Source organism: Trachinotus anak, unplaced genomic scaffold (genome assembly GCF_046630095.1).
Source record: "Trachinotus anak isolate AG129_WGS33_773 ecotype Australia unplaced genomic scaffold, CSIRO_AGI_Tana_v1 ptg000033l, whole genome shotgun sequence".
NCBI classification, from domain to species: domain Eukaryota; kingdom Metazoa; phylum Chordata; class Actinopteri; order Carangiformes; family Carangidae; genus Trachinotus; species Trachinotus anak.
Window position 1 is genome coordinate 2461696 of NW_027273884.1, and position 17299 is coordinate 2478994.

At 42.1% G+C, this 17299-nt stretch overlaps 2 protein-coding genes across 8 annotated transcripts in view; one reads left to right on the forward strand and one right to left on the reverse strand.

The window, feature by feature from the left end:
• Positions 1–2228: 2228 nt before the first annotated feature.
• Positions 2229–5572, reverse strand: brms1la (BRMS1 like transcriptional repressor a). 2 transcript variants are annotated; one of them, XM_071471242.1, is made up of 9 exons: positions 5418–5572; positions 4264–4422; positions 3712–3802; positions 3478–3605; positions 3288–3367; positions 2937–3033; positions 2711–2797; positions 2539–2606; positions 2229–2434 (listed from the first exon to the last, which is right to left on the reverse strand). In XM_071471242.1, the coding sequence occupies exons 2-9, from the start codon at positions 4400–4402 to the stop codon at positions 2336–2338; spliced, it is 789 nt and encodes a 262-aa protein (XP_071327343.1). In that variant the 5' UTR covers positions 4403–4422; positions 5418–5572; the 3' UTR covers positions 2229–2335. The 2 variants fall into 2 exon arrangements, with proteins under 2 accessions (XP_071327343.1, XP_071327342.1); XM_071471241.1 differs by having other exon boundaries at positions 2539–2603; positions 2708–2797.
• Positions 5573–5739: 167 nt separating this feature from the next.
• Positions 5740–17299, forward strand: part of ralgapa1 (Ral GTPase activating protein catalytic subunit alpha 1) — a 76524-nt gene continuing 64964 nt past the window's right edge. For 5 of the 6 annotated variants that reach the window (XM_071471227.1, XM_071471231.1, XM_071471230.1 and 2 more), the window contains exons 1-17: positions 5740–6322; positions 9542–9652; positions 9777–9826; positions 11524–11581; positions 11988–12031; positions 12215–12392; positions 12621–12736; positions 13144–13282; positions 13390–13598; positions 13874–14197; positions 14358–14537; positions 14847–14918; positions 15589–15737; positions 15897–16020; positions 16476–16622; positions 16869–16959; positions 17133–17297. In XM_071471227.1, the coding sequence (XP_071327328.1) occupies positions 6217–6322; positions 9542–9652; positions 9777–9826; positions 11524–11581; positions 11988–12031; positions 12215–12392; positions 12621–12736; positions 13144–13282; positions 13390–13598; positions 13874–14197; positions 14358–14537; positions 14847–14918; positions 15589–15737; positions 15897–16020; positions 16476–16622; positions 16869–16959; positions 17133–17297 (2263 nt within the window). In that variant the 5' untranslated portion in view covers positions 5740–6216. The remainder of the gene's footprint in view (positions 6323–9541; positions 9653–9776; positions 9827–11523; positions 11582–11987; positions 12032–12214; positions 12393–12620; positions 12737–13143; positions 13283–13389; positions 13599–13873; positions 14198–14357; positions 14538–14846; positions 14919–15588; positions 15738–15896; positions 16021–16475; positions 16623–16868; positions 16960–17132; positions 17298–17299) is intronic. The other variant, XM_071471228.1, reaches the window with a different exon arrangement.

Sequence of the window (17299 nt, forward strand, 5' to 3'; positions counted from 1 at the left end):
GCAGTTTGTTCATCGACCTGTATAGACAGCGGGTTCTATCTGTGAAAGCATATGATTGGAAGAACATGGTTTCGTTCCTTCTCCATCTATACAAACAGCCATCGTCACTGCAGGTTTTGAAAAAACATCCTGACCTGCATGAATCACAGCCATGTAATCCACTAATACACTGAAATAAAAAAGTAATTCCTGTCAGGATGGTGGCAAAGACGGAGGCATTTAACTGTTCATGGGTATTTTTCCACAAGTGCACGACAGAGAGACAGAAAGAGAGAAGAGGTAGATACAGTAAGCCGAAGATGTAACAATGACACCTGGGGAAAACAGCTTTGAGGAGATACCTTGGTATTAGACCTTACCCCTTGTGTCCATTCAAATCATTTTGTTAACGTCATCACCATGTCTTTGCATTATTGACACATGCAAATATTGATGTAGTGGTTCATTAAAAAAGAGGAGAAACTTGGTGATCAGCATGAAAATAACCTGCTATAATAAACAAATATATAGTATTTTTTATTATGAAAGGGTTCAGTCTGGGCAAAAAAAAAAGATATTAAAAATATTAGGTAACCATTAACACTGTACATTGTCTTGCTCCAGTACTTATTATATCACCAACAGAGACGCTGGTGCACAAATGGAGGGAGAGTTAAAGGCTAAAATGTAAGTATCCACTAGAAATCTAACATCTTCATGAATGTGGGCTTTAGACAGGACAATCTTAAACATTATTCCTTTCTGAATGTGTTGACTTTACTCTGACTCGATCTTCCATGCACACACAATCTTGAAGTATTTATTTCCTTATCTTGCATTTTAATTACTGCTAACAATGTGGAGTTTTAAATTATCGCTGAGTTTGCCACAGTAACCAAACTGTAACCCCCGCAAATGCAGGATGCACCGATACAACAAAAGAGCTGAGCTTCACTCTGTGTGTAGGCACTGTTGACTGCTGGCTGCTCTCTGAACAACACAAAACTGTACAAACTGTTATATGATCACCTAACTATTCAAAACATCATAACAAAGCATAATTATTAGTCTCATACAAGTATCATTTTAACTGATCCACATAAAAAAAAAGTACAAAAGTTCAAATGACTTCATGGCACAATGGAAAAGATTCATATATAATCCAGGATGTCACCACATGTCACTGGAGGCTCCGTCAATGAACATCTCAATGCTTACGATGACACACTGGTTTGAATACTCCCTAAAGGAAAATCTTCTGAATGCTCCTCTACTCTCGAATAGAACTCACATAAATTGTTTGCAAAGGCTTATGAACTAGTGACTGCGGTGTTCAGACGACTGCGAAAATGATCCATGTGACTCAAGGTGTGTCTGATGTACAGCATCCAGGTCAGGTGACCGAACTTTAAAAAAAAACAACAACAAACAAACAAAAAAAAAACACAAGGTGTTAACTAGGTTGTACAAAAACGTGTCTTTATGCCTTTATGTCAATGTGTAAAGACATTAGCAGCCTCACCAAATACTAGGTCATAAAACTTTCCTGTAAGTTGACCCCAGTGGATGGATCTGTTCAATGTGTAAACAGCGACTAAAAAACCATTTGCCACCGATCATTTCAAAGATTTAAATCCAAAACGTGACACCTACTCTATGAGGTCAGACTTAGAAGAAGTCTGTCTGAAATAACGTAGTAGAAATGTAACATGTAAACATGATTTAAAGCCTACTAAAATCATGTTTGCATTTCATACCAGGCACCATTTTGTGTGCCACTGGGAGTATTCAGAGGTTTCAGGGCACTGGTCAATAGAACCCTGATTCTGTTATTTTAGTGTCCAGTGATAGTTAAATGTTGCATCAGTGGTTCTTACAATCTGAAAACACAAATCCTTTAAAAAAAAAAAAAAACTAAAAAGATTGAACACTGGGTATCACATTTTTCCTTAATTGTTTATATTGTACATCATTTTGAAATGAAAACCCTAATTTACTTATAACCTGAGGGAAGTGAGGGAACAGAAACTGGTACCAAAAAAACAAAAAACTAAACGATATCCCAACGCTGAATGGAAGTACTGGACAAAAACGCTTCTATTCCTGTTTGTCCTTAAAGGGGATTCAATCCCATGAGTCCTTGTTGTGTGTGCCTGTTGTCACGAGAGGAAGCTTACCGACTGGTGTCACTGTTAGCTGAGCAGTGTAGTGCACTGTGGAAAGATTCAGACAAATGCTCCACTGTATGCATTTTCATATGTTTGAGTGTGTTTCCTAATGTGTGACTCTGTGTGTGTGTGTGTGTGTGTGTGTGTGTGTGTGTGTGTGTGTGTGTGTGTGTGTGTGTGTGTGTGCTTCAGCAGTTTAGTATGGGTCTGTTTCGGTCTGGTCTGAATGGGAACACAGAGCCGTCAGAGTCGGCCTTCCCTCTGTGGGGACCCAGTGTGGCCACGGCCTGGAAAACAGCACACACGTACACGGTTGTTAAAAGATGCCAGCACACACACAAATGTGCACCTTAACACAAAGACACAACTCTGCATATGAATACACACTCACCTTTCTGATGGCTGTCCAGTCCTCCAGTATGTCCAAGTCAGGCAGCATATAGACAATATATGGGCGTGGTTAGAGTTAGGGACAGTAACACAGGGAGCAGTTAAAGCATTAAAACAAATACTTAGTAGCAGCATCAGTGTGAGCAGTAATATTAGCAGTAGAAGGATATCAGACACCACTGAAGGTCTCCTCCTCTTCTTGTCTGGACTTAAAGCATCTCTCCTCTTCTTCCTCCCTGACAGCTCGTCATTCCACAGCTCTGAGAGAAAGAGACGCAGACACAGACAAAAAGATTCATATACTGTCCTGGATGAGTGTAGTATCTTCTTATTACTGTAATCAAAATGTGCACATGCATGACCTCACACAGTGTAATAACTGTGCTCTGCGGGCATTACCTGATGTAATGTCTATGCTGTGTCTGTCCTCCTCCAGTCGTCTAATTTTCTCCTCCAGTTCATTCTGTACTGTGTCAAACAGCAGCAGCTTCTCACTCTGCACACACACAAAACCACAACATCAAGTAAAACATACAGCTCAAACATAAACGTGCATCCAAATGCATATGTACACCACTGGGTATTACATACATCAAATAAGACTCAAGTAAATTAAAATTAAATTTAAAGATTTCAATGACTCCTTAAGCCCAGGACTTACGAGGAATCGGATTGGCTTAGTAATACTTTTTTCTAAGACAGGAGGTAATTAAAAGGGTGTGTTTGTGTGTCTGTGTGCATGTGTCCAACCTCCCAGTGCTGGCATGCTGCCTGGATCTCACACTGATACTTGTTCTTCACAGACTCCAGACACAGCTCTCTGTAGATTCCTGACAAAGACACAGAGAGAGAGAGACACACAAAGTGGGACTTGATAACAAGGACACGCAAGTGTGAATGACTTCATAAGTGTGTGTGTGTATGTGTGTGTTAAAGTTACCTGCCACTTTGGTGCGGACCTGCATGTTCTCCAGCAGCACTGCCAGGGGCTCCAGATATTCTGCTGCCCGGCCAGCCTCCACCTCTGCCAGCTTGCTGTTCACTTGACTGAGACGCTCGCGATACAACCTGCACACAAGCACAGACAGAACATTTTTAATAAAATAATAATAAAATGAAATAAAATACAATTCAAATTTTAGACAAACTGCATAAAAATCTATGTGAATCTTACTGGTCTTTTAGATCAGTGAACTGTTTCTCCAGGTTGGACATTTCATCCAGACACTCCATCCTCCTCCGCTCACAGTCCTCTTCATCCATTTCTGGAACAGCATCAAGTGTCCAACACACACACACACACACACACACACACACACACACACACACACACACACACACACACACACACACACACACACACACACACACACACACACACACACACACCTCTGGGTTAGGTATTATGAAACTGAGTTGTGATGGAAGAAGCTCAGGAGCTGATATGGAAGCGAAACTTGGCTGGCACATACAAATACAGTTGATCCACGCATCATACACATCACATCAGTTCACTCTTTTCCCTTTTTAAACATCCACAGGCCTGAAGATGCAAAACATCTGCTGGCTTGACCTTAGGAAATACAAAGCTAACTCCAACCTGCCCAAAGTCCAACAATTCAATTGCAGCTGATGAAATCCAAAGAGCAGTCCTCTACATTATGCTTTATAGCTTAAAGTGAATAGGACTGTTCTGCTCATTTTCAACAGTTTCACAGTTTCTCACCTGAGCTGTCTCCATCCTCAGAGACGGAGGAGGTGTCTGAATCCTCCTCCTCTGAGCTGGACGCCTCCTGCTCCTGCTCTTCCACTTCCATCTCCTCTGCTGTACTCTCTTTCTTCTCCCGGTCACGGTGCACCGGCATGGCAGCAAATCAGCTTCAGACTGGTTGTGTTAGATTGAAAGAAAATGTCAAACTCTTTTGTCTTTTAACTACAAGAGATACACCATTACACTTGACACTTTGAGATCTTTAGTTTAGATTTACTTCTACATACAATAAAGAGCTAAAAGACTTCAAAGGGTGCGCAAACTGAGGTTCTGCTTGTAGATCAGAGGGGCTTGTCAGAGTGCATAACGCATCAGCTTCTTTCGACTGATGTTTCCCCATCTGCATGATGCCTGATTATAACTGCATGAGTGTGTAATATTCATTTTACACTTGGACGGAGAGACACAATTACATGTTTCAACATGAAAGGCAAAATAACTGTTGTTCCACTGCTGCCTTCTTGTCATATGGGCATGAACAGATTGCTTTTGTGTCTGTCACCTGATGTGATCGTGTCATTTCTGAAAGATAATCTTAGCGTAGTGGTAGGTCAACCATAACAACAAACAATCAGAAAAAAACATTCTTCGAGTATCAGTTCATCGCTTATATTATTACTGTTTTTTATTGATTTCACTGTGTAATATACCCGTTGATGTTTACCAAATGCAGGTAGTGGAGTGGGGTATCCACCCAAATTCTAGTCCTAGTGATGTTTTATGCATATTTTCTCCTCATGTAGTTATATTATTACGGTGGTTCTATTTGGAAAATTCTTCTGAAATGTTGTGGGAATACTGTTAAGTCAGAGGCATCCCTGAAAACAATGGGTCCCTATAAGTAAAAAGGTTTATAGTCATGCTTAAGATTAGTTCTATTATTCGAAGTTACTCATGAAAGGTATTTTGAACTGACTATGGAATCTAGCTTTTTGTCTTTTTAATCGTCTAACTACAGAAAATAAATAAACACTAACAAATGAAAACACATCAAGTTAGCATTGCATTAGCATGTTAGCAACTCAGAATAGTTAGGCAGCAAGCAAGATGGGCACAATTTGTTATATTGAAAAAAAAACAAAAACAAGGAAGCTTAAATCATAACTCACATGATCCGGGGGTGCTGGGAGTTTTCTACAATACCTGGATAAACCAATCTCTGAAAAAGTCAGCTTAAACGTATTTTCCCTCGTTTCCAGTTTCACTCGTGCCCCAGCTAAGCTAAAAACAAATCTCAGTTGGGGCGTTCTTCGTTGTGTAGGGAACTGTAGTTTTCTGTATCGCTAATATTCACATCATTAAATGGCTAACAAACAGCCAGAAACTACGTTACCCAGGATTCACCACTTCGGCTTGTGGCGGAGAGTTCGATCAAAATTGTCGAAATGCGTTTAAAACGTTAACACCGGTAAATCTGGAAACGCAGTTTGAATCAGACGTGTACTGCAGTTTTATACGATAGGTTTATGATATAGTTCAAACTTGATAACCAAAGTTTGAATATTGTTGAGCTACACTGGCGTTGAATTTCTCTGGTATCCATTATTTTGTTTTTCCTCCTCCGCCATGATGTTTTCTTACTGAACGGGGGAGCTAGCTCTCCAGTCAGTTTAGCCTTCAGGCTGTTGTGGAAGGGAGGTGCAATGGATGGATGCTTTGCTCCGCTACGTTTCACATTTTTGCCTTAGTTTAAGCAGAATGCGGCCTCTCCGACAAAAATTACCTCTTGATAGACTCCGCGCTATAGCGGAGGATTGCTAAATCTCAGCGCTGCGTTGATAAATGCCCCGGGAGTGTCGGCGTTTCGTTATAGTTTGAAGATTAACGCTAGCTGGGGCTGTGAAGTGGCTACACAGTTAGCTCCTCCTTGCTGTCTACCATCGCATTCTTGTGTCTCCTGCCTCAGGAATGTTCTCCAAAAAGCCTCATGGAGACGTTAAAAAATCAACACAGAAAGTGTTGGACCCAAAGAAGGACGTGTTGACAAGGCTGAAACATCTTAGAATTGTCATAGGTGAGTTAAAAATCCTTATTAAGCAGCTAACAGGTTAGCCCCGACGTGCCAGTGCATACAGGGAATGCCACACCAAACTCACCTCGAAAATCACGAAATTCAAAGTTGTTTTCCATGTGGACAGGGACGCAAGCTTTTAAACAAACATTAAGACTATTTGAGATTTTTTTCAGTATGCACTCATCAGTTTGGCATCTCACATGTAGTTAATTGAAACGCATTTTACCACTTGTAATGCTCAACATTTGTTCATCTTTAAAGGCATTGCCTTTTCCCTCAGGATGACTGTGATGTGCAGTAACGATCATTGTATACTCAGGCTCAAAGGGAAAGCTGTTCGAGTGGGCAGAGTTTAAAGGGGGTGCTCTGTGTTGTGTATAAGTGACAGATTGTCAGAATTTGAATGGAGTTTGCATAGTTAAGGTCTCTGCATAGAGGCGAATCGGGTGTTAAGTTGTTATTACCGTGGGAGAGCATGTGTATGTCGCTGACAGTGTGAAATTCAGGCCCAGTGATGCTGCACAGTCGGGCTGTTGTGATTTCTCCGGGAGTGTGTCCGGACAAAGACTGGGTGTGTGAGAAATGCTGAGTGTTTCTTTAAGTTGTGTTACAACCCAACACAAAATGTAGTGTTTTTAACGTGTGGGAAGTATAGAGAAGATGAGCACCAACAAATGTGTGAATGCCCGCCCGTGTGCATGTATCTGTCACTGACGCACACTTGCTCTTACACATGTACACACCCACAAATACACGCACACACACACACACACACACACACACACACACACTGACCTGAGAGGGAAACAGCCTCTATTATTTCCTCTTCGTGTCCAGTACAGTAGCCCCACTTCCTGTTTCTATTGTATGAGCTACTGGGCTCTGTGTTTGTGTGTGTGTGAGAGAAAAGGGGTGTGCCCCCTCTCTGTGCTCTATGGGGAACAAGACCTTGATAACAAACACAGACATGCACACCCAAACACACTTGCAGTGACATTGTTTCAGAGAGCTGAACAATAGAGAACCACATAGTTTAATGATCACGGTGCCAGACCACCACTTGAAGAAAATACATATGGGCACTGTTAGTTGTGGCACTAATACAAATTGATAACTGGAGCACTGCCACCATAGAGAGCAAGCAGACTAACACCCCTCAGTTAGAATTACTTCTCCATGTTGTTGGTATCGTCTATGTAGCATCATTGCTATAAATACAGTTTTCTTTACCCTTAAACACGACGCTCCACTGCAAAATGTTTACCTTTGTAGGAAAGAGAGAGTGATCACTAAGAGTTTCTGTAAAGTTTTGTAACAGAATAGTTCATACCTGATCTGAAAGAATGATTCAACAAGAAAATATTTCACAGCTTTGTAATCCCTTTGATGCAATCAGGTTATTAAGTAACTGATCCCAAGCCCTGTTTCGCTCTGTTGTTGATACAAGAGAAGAACATGTTTTTACTTAACAGTGTGTGCAATGCTGTTTTAATGGCATTTTGGATGAAGTCTGGGTGAAAACAGAAACCAGACCATCATTGAAACCTCAGAGTAAAGCAGGTCATTTTATAGATCAGTGGTTCACACTTGTTAACTGTGATATAGAACGGCAGATACATGTACAGTGCTGTCCAAAAGTTGCTTTCACAAACAATGCAATGAGTAGTTTTTGTTTATCATTTAAAATCCTGCAAAGTACAGTAAATGAAATAATGTCAATCAAATCAATGAAACCAAACAGCACCAGTTCTTCTCGGTACACTAGCACAGTTTTTCCAGGTGCTTGTCAGGTAGGTTGTTCCAAGCATCCTGGAGAACTTGGCACGGTTCCCCTGTGGATTTAGGCTGTGATAATTGCATTTGTCTCTACATGTAATCCCACACCAGGAATCAAAACATCCAAAGTGCCTAAACCTATTGCACAGTATTGTATCTTTACTCACCATGGACCCAAACATATAAGGTCTACACTCTGGTAACTTTTAGCACTATAACCCAACATTGCATTGTCCATGCATGTGAAGAGGGGCTAAAGAGTTTGTTATGGGTTTTGCAGAAAAGTAACTTCTGTACAAGAGAAGGCAGCAAGGTCAGTCCCCAGAGGAAAGATAGAAACCACTCAGCTAGACCACTGACACCTTACAAGGGCAACCACTATGGCACAGAACACAGACGGCCGCTGTGTGTGTGTGTGTGTGTGTGTGTGTGTGTGTGTGTGTGTGTGTGTGTGTGTGTGTGTGTGTGTGTGTGTAGCAGAGTTCAGCTTTCGGATTTCATATAAACAAAACCAGAGGCTATCACCAGAGGCTCTTGGGAGTGTGTGTGTGTGTGTGTGTGTGTGTGTGTGTGTGTGTGTGTGTGTGTGTGTACCTGTGCATATGCCTGTGTGCGTCAGCATGTAGCCTAATGTTCTACCTGCTTGTGGGTTGTTTTTCAGTTTTGACCCTGAACTGTTGTGGTGGTTGTATTCTTAGTGTGAGCATGAGTTTTATCTCAGTGTCTGAGTCAGTGTGTCTCCCTCCTAATGACAGCCAGTGGTGTCGAGGCAGAGGTTCAGTCCAGAGCACATGAAGGTAAACTTCCGACCCTTCAGAAGTGTCTATCTTAAACTGCAACTGGGACTCAGATTGGACTGTGGGTCTCTTCTACCGTGGCATGACACAAGTGTATTTAGAGGACCTAAATGCTGCGGTTAGGTTACATTACTGAAATGTACTTCCTGTTGTGAAAAGGCAAAAACATGCGGTCTTCACAACAGAGCTTTTTCTCTTCATTGTAGATGTGTTTAGTCTAAAAACTCGAAAACCTTTAGTCTAAAAATGCAAAACAATAAGAGTCTTTGATATGTTTATTTGTCAATTTCAGAATCATATTCCTGAGGTGTTCATTGTTAAGTTTTCTGCCTTTTCTGTCTGTCTCAGTCTGCAAAAAGCTTTGTGAGTTGGGGAAAGATACATGTGGGTGTCAAGCTGAGAAGCATGTTTGATGTTTTGTATATATAGCGGTGGAGCTGGTAAGGGAGATGTCCAAGTTTTATAAACATATGAGGTGAAGGATGAAAATGGGGACAGACTTGGAATCAGATTAACTTTTGAGCACTTTTCAACACTGGAAAATTTCTGGAGGAATCAAGGACAAGTTTGTGACTAAATTTGCTCTTGTTCTTCTCCTGAGTGTTTGTCTGTTAGTTAATTCTTTATTTCTCCTCTTGTTTTCCAGAAAACGCAGAGCCTGCAGAGCTGAAACAGTTCTTCGACCTGCACTACTCCCATATCTACTATGTCTTCTTTGAAAACTTTGTCACCATCGAAGTCAGCCTCAAGCAAAAAGGTAGGTTTCACTGAACGTCAAGAACAAAGCTTTAACAGGGCAGGCCAGGTACACATAAAGCAATAAATCACTGCTTTTAAAGCTTTATTATTATGCTTTCTTCAAGCCAGTCTCTGTGTTTCAGGTCACAAGTCTCAGAGGGAGGAGCTGGACTCAATCCTCTTCATCTTTGAGGTAATGAAATATTGCACATTTCTACCCAGAATGGAAGTCTAGAGAACACTGTGGGTAATGAGTAAAATTGTGGCGCTAATGCGTCCATCAACAATATATACAATGAACAATAACTGTGTATTATCAGTATGTGCAGTGATATGAGATTGGATATGTGTGGTGTTTGGTGCACATCACTCCTGAAAACTAGTCACTAACTGTGACATCAGGTTATTTCTTCTAAGGCTTTAGTTAAGTTTGATCGTACATGACAAAATTCTACAAAAAATGTTATGATAATTTTTTTTCACAACTTTCAGTCTAACAAAGTTAAGAACTCTAGACAAATCTAGAGCACTGAGGACTTCAGATGAGTTTATCTGGATTTGCTAGTGGGGATGGAAGTTTTATTTATGCTGTTTGGACCCTCTAACTGAATGCTGGATTCGGTGTGGCTCCAGAATAGAGCTCTGACATTAAACTAAATGACTGACGTGTTTGTGATTCATGACCTCTAACTTTCTGTAGGTGGTCTTGGTCAGTATCACAACACCAGCTGACACTGACCTCAGCCTAAGACCACTGGCATTTTGCAACACTCAGAACTGAGGTGGTGGTGCTCCGAGTAGCCAGGATAAGATAGCAGAGTGTGTATGTGTGTGTTGCTGACCTCCATTTGCCCCTCCACACCCGCCAAACACTCGACTTTAAGTTCAGAGGAGGCTTGGTCAAGGCGCAGGACTAAGGAGTAGTTAAAAAGAATGTGCTTCATCTGCGTTTTCCCTGAGAGGTGTGAGTCAAAGTTAGGGCTGGACAGTAAACAGAGTTTTGGAATTACAGATTAACTTACATTGCCATACTGACTCTACAGTGTATTATTTTTTTCTTAATCATTAATTGTGATCAAGACAAATGGGACAGTTTACTTTGATACACATTTGATGTCCTCGGTTCCTATCTGATCTTACACCCAGTGCAAAGTGTAATGCATGTGTCTCTGCTGTGTTCACTGCACACGCACACACACACACACACACAAGCACGCACGCAGTCCGACTGCACTGCTGTGTGTGGCTGCCCCACTGGAACAGAAACAGATAGGTGCATATCATACTCAGACAGAATAGGTGGGTTTCTTCGTCTGCTTGCTTTTCATGGTCATAAATAAAACTTTCAGCCCTAATTCCATTTTCCCAGGGAATGGGGGAAATGGGTGGGGGCAATCAATGTTTGTATCAGAGAGAGATACACAGAGAGAGAGAGAGGACTGCAAGCCATGAGCAGCCAACAGAGATTCCTGATTACTTCACTGCACATTATGTTCAAAACACACCCACAATTTTTTTGGGAATGATTTTGTCTTTACTGGGATGGACACAGTGAGAGAGAGACAGGAAAGTCCGCAAAGGGCTGCTGTGGTTAGGACTTAGCCTTAATGGTACATGCTCTACCAGGTGAGCCACTGGGCTGCCCAACCCATGATTAATTAAGAGAATAAGTACAAGCCTTTTGAGGCATGCACCTGGGGCTGTGGTCAGTTTTTCTGCAGTTAAATTTGTAAAAGCAGATTTGGACGCGCCCTAAATGGACTTGCTTCATGTGCTTTAGACCATGTACTTAGATTGTTGAAACACAGCCCACAGTCTGACAAGTCCCACAGCAAAAATGTTCTAACTAATAATAATTATTTTCTTATTATTATGTTTTTTTTTTACCAGAAAATCCTCCAGCTCCTGCCAGAAAGAATCCAGAGCCGATGGCAGTTCCACAGCATTGGTAACTCACACGCACCCCCTCTCTCCAGACATGTTCCAGTTTATCTTCCATGTGTGCAGCAGATTAGATCATCCCAGAAAACTATGTGTCGTTGAATCAGGTTTAACCAGTCTTGAACAGTGTGGCCACTCACATGACAGATGATGATTTCATGTAATGTAAAGAGACCAATTAGCACCAGAATATAGCAAAGTGAAACATGCATGGCTTGATGTTGCTGTGCAGTTATGATTGAATTTCTTCAGTGCATTTCCATTTTCCTTCAGACTTCTTCATCACAGTTTGACAGCTTCTTATTTTCCCATATACAGACAAACCTAAACAAAGTTATTAATGTATTCTGATGTATTTAGTCACTGCACCAAAGTCTTAAATGACCAGGTTGATATGTCTTTCTCTATCACAGGGCTGATTCTCAAGAAGCTGTTACACACCGGGAACTCTTTAAAGGTACTGCTGTGTTTTGTTATCTCTGTGTTACCTGTCAATAATAGCACCTTCATCCTAATTCCTCTTGATTTTTTTCTTAAAGTCATAACTTTAGAAAGAAAACTAAATGCTGCAAGTAACACGTACAAGTCTGGTTTCTCTTCATCTGTCTTCTCTCTTCTTTGACTCTCATCTACATTGTAGATCCGTCGTGAAGGTGTGCGCCTGTTCCTGCTGTGGATGCAGGCGTTACAGTGTAATGCAGAACGTGAGCAGCTCTGCATGTTCGCCTGTTTGATTCCTGGTTTCCCTGCTCCCCTCTGCCACGGGACCCCACGCACCCTGGACACTCTGATCAACCCTCCACTGATTTTGACAGAGAGTTAGTACAATAAACACACACACACACACAAACACACAAACTAATAAGTGGGCTCAGCATTTAAGTCTTATCAAAAAATTAATGAATCTGTCACTATTAAACTTTTGCCATAATTTGGAACCCCATTCACGATAAGACACGTGACAACATCACAGCGACATTGCACTGTTCATTGTAGTGTTAACATAGTGTTAACAATAAGTCTTCCTGCCCTCCCCCCCCTTGCAGCTCAGGTGACCCCAGAAGAGATCACTCCACTGGTTCCTCCCCAGTCAGGTGACAAGAACCAGGAAGACCTGACTGCCTATTTCCTGGAAGCACTACTGAAATACATGGTAAACCAGGTATTATCATTGTTTCTTACTAACACAGCTAACACAACATGATTACACTGTTGAAAATGTTCTGATGCCTTACTAATGCTACTAATACTTAACACATGGGAGGTAACCAATCACTGACATTCTCTCATACAAACATTGTAGGAGATAAAATATTCATCTAATCCCTCACTGGTACCACCAACCCCCCCTCTGATACAAGTTTCATCCCTTACTGACACAAACTGACTTTGTGCTGCTGATTCCTCCTCTTGGTATCACATACATCACTCACACACTGATAACATTCTCCCTGAAAACAATGGTGCTCTTCCCCACTTGACCCTATTTTGTGTGTGTAATGCTCTCTTTAAACACAAATGTGTTTGTCTGTGTGTTTGTCTGTGTGTTTGTGTGTGTGCGTCCACCAGGCCAAGTCTCTAGAGTGGCGTTGTAAGGAGAACCATGAACGTGGCTTTAGCTTCCTCTTTGGTCACTTCAGAAAGTTTTACCTTCCTCACATCTTTCCTAACTTCGCCATGGAAACCAGCCTCTACAACCCCATACTGGGTCAGTACAATGAAGTCACTAAGAGCTGGAACACACTGACTGAACAGTAATGTTATAGTATTATAATCCAACACCACATAAATAAGGATTTTCCTCTTTCCCTGCAGACGTGCCTCCGATGCGTCCTAAGCCCTACTACAGTGTGGTTCGCAGGGAGCAGGACGCTGGCGAACCACTGTACTGCACCAAGGAGAGCTTCCTCCAGGCCCGAGTCATCTTCATACGCTGGCTGGTTTCCTTCTGGCTGGAGCCACGACCCAACACACACACACACATCCCAGGAACAGAGGGAGAGAACGTCCCCAAGAACATACAGGTAACACACACACTGTGGCTGGTGTTTTGTTACTCTGTGATTTGCTAAATGAGCTACACTGCTCATGCTAACTCCCCAGATATTCTTCTATTAATTTCAGACACTAGAAATGTACAAGACATTACTTCTTGATGCTCAGAGGGTTTTTTTTCTGACAAAGACATCACTTAGAAGAGATATAAGTAGTATAAAATGTAAACAGCTGTCCTTTGTTTATCCAGTTTCTCTTTATTTTCTTACCTCACTGTATAACCTGTGTTACTCTTGACCTCCAGCGAGCAGCAGCCGGCCTTGCAGCTCGCTCTGCAGGCAGCTCCGATGACAGCGGCTGTGGTGGCATCCGGTCTGACAGCCACCTGGAAAGTAGCGGGGGTTCATCTGGGCCAGGAGGAGGCAGCCTGGGGCTATCTGGGGGTCCGGGGCTTGGCGGTGAGCCTGAGCAGAGCCACTCCAACACTTCTACGCTGACTGAGAGGGAACCCAGCTCCTCCTCACTCTGCTCCATGGATGAAGAGCAGCTGACGGACATGGAGGTGGTGAGGAGAGTGCTGACCAGCTCCAGAACCAACGTCAACTTCATAACAGAGATCTTCAGACAGGTGAAGGAGAAATGACAATGACATCATGTAGACTTTGACTGGCATTGTCATTAACTATTATTAACTATTTGTCATTAAAAGATACTTCATAATCAAATCAATCACCATGTATGTTGTGAAATATTTGCTAATATTTAATTGACTGTCTTTGCCAATACAGGCGTTTCTTCTTCCCATGTGCGAGGCAGCAGCAATGCGCAAAGTGGTCCGTGTTTACCAGGAGTGGATCTCCATGGAGGATAAGCCAGTATTTATGAAAGAGCCAGAGGAGGGTCCTTATCCCATCGCCACAGGCGGCAGTTTGGATTCAGGCTCTCAGCTCGGAGATAAAGAGGACGAGGTGAGGAATTACCTGAAACGAGAAATGGAAACTGCTTCAATATTCAAATAAATTATGGGCTATATGAACATATCTGTATGTACACATACATGTACTTCCTAAATGCTACTTCTTCTTTCTTGCCTTTTTCTTTGTTCCTTCTATCTTTTTTTTTTTGCAACCCATAATTTCTGTTATCAGTTTCAGTTCTCATGCCCGACCCAAGACAACCCTGATGATATAGTTTTTAATTTTGGAAAGCTCGTCCTCCCTACATCAGAAGACATTACACTGTTTTCATACGCTGTCTGTATTTTCTTTCCTTTTCAGGGAATGAACAAAGTGATTGACAGTGAATTGCTGGAGTACAGTGTTCATGCTGGAGTTCAGACCACACTACAGGTATGATTCTCACACTGACTTAAAAGTGTCTGTCTTCTTGTCTCACTCGTACACACAAAAGTCACATTGTTGCCCTTTTGGGTACTGTATCCACTCGACTCTACTCACCTTTTTTGGTTTTCCACCGAGAAAAAGTTGCACATGGTAAGTAGTATCTGCTACTTTTTTATGTATCACCTCTGCCGAGTTCCCAGGTGAGCTGAGGCGACACCAAAAGGTGACATGAAAACACTGCAGACTACTGACAGGTCAGAGAGAATCGTCACTACTGCGTCATTGTTGAGCGAGATGAGATGTTCTGAACAAACTCACCGTTTTTAAACAGCCAAGCAATTGTACACCGTTCACTGTAGCCTGTTACATTTCTGTTATTGTACTATACTTTTAGTATGGTGACCCACAAAACCACACTGCTGAGTTTAGGAGGTGTAAGTAGCTGTTTGGTATCCCTTCAATATCCTGCACTGTTCCTGTTTGTCCCATTGAGGATGATGTAAAGATAGCTTTACATGTTGCCATAGTAATGACGCCCCATTAACAGGACACTTTGTGCACTGGAAAGAAGTATCTGGTATTAAAAGCAAGAAGAGTCGAGTGGAGTCGCTGCTATGCAGTGGAAAAAACACTAAAAGTCGTCTCACACCCAAACTACTTATCCGCTTGTCTGCAGGTATTTATCACCCACTCCTCCAACGTTTTCCTATTGGAGCCAGCCAATGACATCAAGATCCTTTTAGAGGAGCATGTCGACATGTGCAAGCGAGTCCTGAACATCTACCGCAGCCTTGTCATGCACGAGACCATGGACCAGAAAACATGGTAAAAAGAAGCTGCACAAACAACAGCAAAACCACAATAAATCAGACTTGTCACTGCTGTGTCCAGGAGACACCGTGAAATGCCATCTAAATGCATTTTAGTAGTGTCTTGCCATTATTTAACCAAAACTCTAACTTGCGTGCTTGTATGTATTTTTAGGGAGCAGATCTTACTGGTTCTGCTGAGGGTGACGGAGTCTGTGATGAAGAGACCTCCATCCATCATGCCTCAGGGCAAGAAGAACAACACGTTGTCAGGTCGACTGGCTGGACCTATCTTTCAGGTACATCACACACTGTATGAAACGGGCTAAATCATTTTTCTTGAGTATCAAACATGGTAAGAGGAAACAGGAGTTTTCTCTGCAGAACATAAAAGAAATGAATGAATAGGAAACCGTTGCAGTCATGATAAAATTGCTGTTGCTTACAGTAACACAACCTCTGGAAGTTTCTTTGCTTGTACTGTTATAAATTCTTATTATATAGTTGGCTATAAAAGTAGTATAACAGAGAATATTATTATCTGTGTAGGTTGTGTGAAAGTACATGATGCACTCATGGCTCATGTAATCCTCATCTCTTTTATTCATAATACAGAAATCTTGTTCTGTTCACACAAATATGGGACCAAATATGGTCCAACTGACCAGTATTTGGTCTTGATGTGTAGAGAGATGGATTAGAGCCTTTTCTAATATGACAGTCTGTCACGTCTCCCTCACATATTTCTGCACAGACGCTGATAGTAGCCTGGATTAAGGGGAATTTAAACGTCTACATCAGCAGAGAACTGTGGGACGATCTCCTCTCCGTCCTCTCCTCTCTGACCTGCTGGGAGGAACTGGTCACAGAGTGGTCTCTCACCATGGAAACCCTCACCAAGGTACAGAAAGCTCCCTCCAAACATTATATCAAGCCTTTTAAAGACAGGATTCATTAGCAGAACAATTTATGACTGCCTTGGCTTGGAAATAAAATAAATTGTTTTATTGATGATTAATTAAACAGCACTTCCATTCCTGTCTTTATGCAAATTCATTTTGCCTTTGTCATCTCTCATTGTGTCTCACATGCTCTGCTGTTAGTGTGTTGAAAGTGTTGAAGCAGTGTTTATGTCTTTGTGTCTTAGGTGTTGGCCAGGAACCTGTACAGTGTTGATCTCAACGAGCTGCCTCTGGACAAACTCAGCGAGCAAAAACAGAAGAAACATAAAGGAAAAGGTTGGTCAGTCACCAGAGACCCTCACAGACTCTGTAAAGACAGACAACTTCCTAACAGCTGGTCTGAAACACAGCCAGCTGTTTCTGTCATCACGTCAACCACAGCCAACTGCAACTCTCTGTAATCTGACAAGACAACTGTCCCTTTCAAATTCTCTCCCTTCATACACAAGGTATTGGCTCAGAGGGCCAGCGGCAGATTGTGGACCGTTCCTTCTCGAAAGGCTGGAGCAGAGATCAGCCAGGCCAGGCAGCAGCGATGAGACAGCGAAGTGCCACCACCGCTGGCTCACCAGGCATCGAAAAGGCCAGGAGTATTGTCCGCCAGAAGACTGTAGGT

Excerpts from the sequence above, each read along its gene's own strand:
- brms1la (XM_071471242.1), bottom strand. The coding sequence starts at position 4,402 with ATGCCGGTGCACCGTGACCGGGAGAAGAAAGAGAGTACAGCAGAGGAG. Across the intron at positions 3,034-3,287 it reads CAGCATGCCAGCACTGGGAG|AGTGAGAAGCTGCTGCTGTT; the intron begins GTTGGACACATG and ends GTGTGTGTGCAG. Across the intron at positions 2,607-2,710 it reads GAGGAGACCTTCAGTGGTGT|CACGCCCATATATTGTCTAT; the intron begins CTGATATCCTTC and ends CCTAACTCTAAC.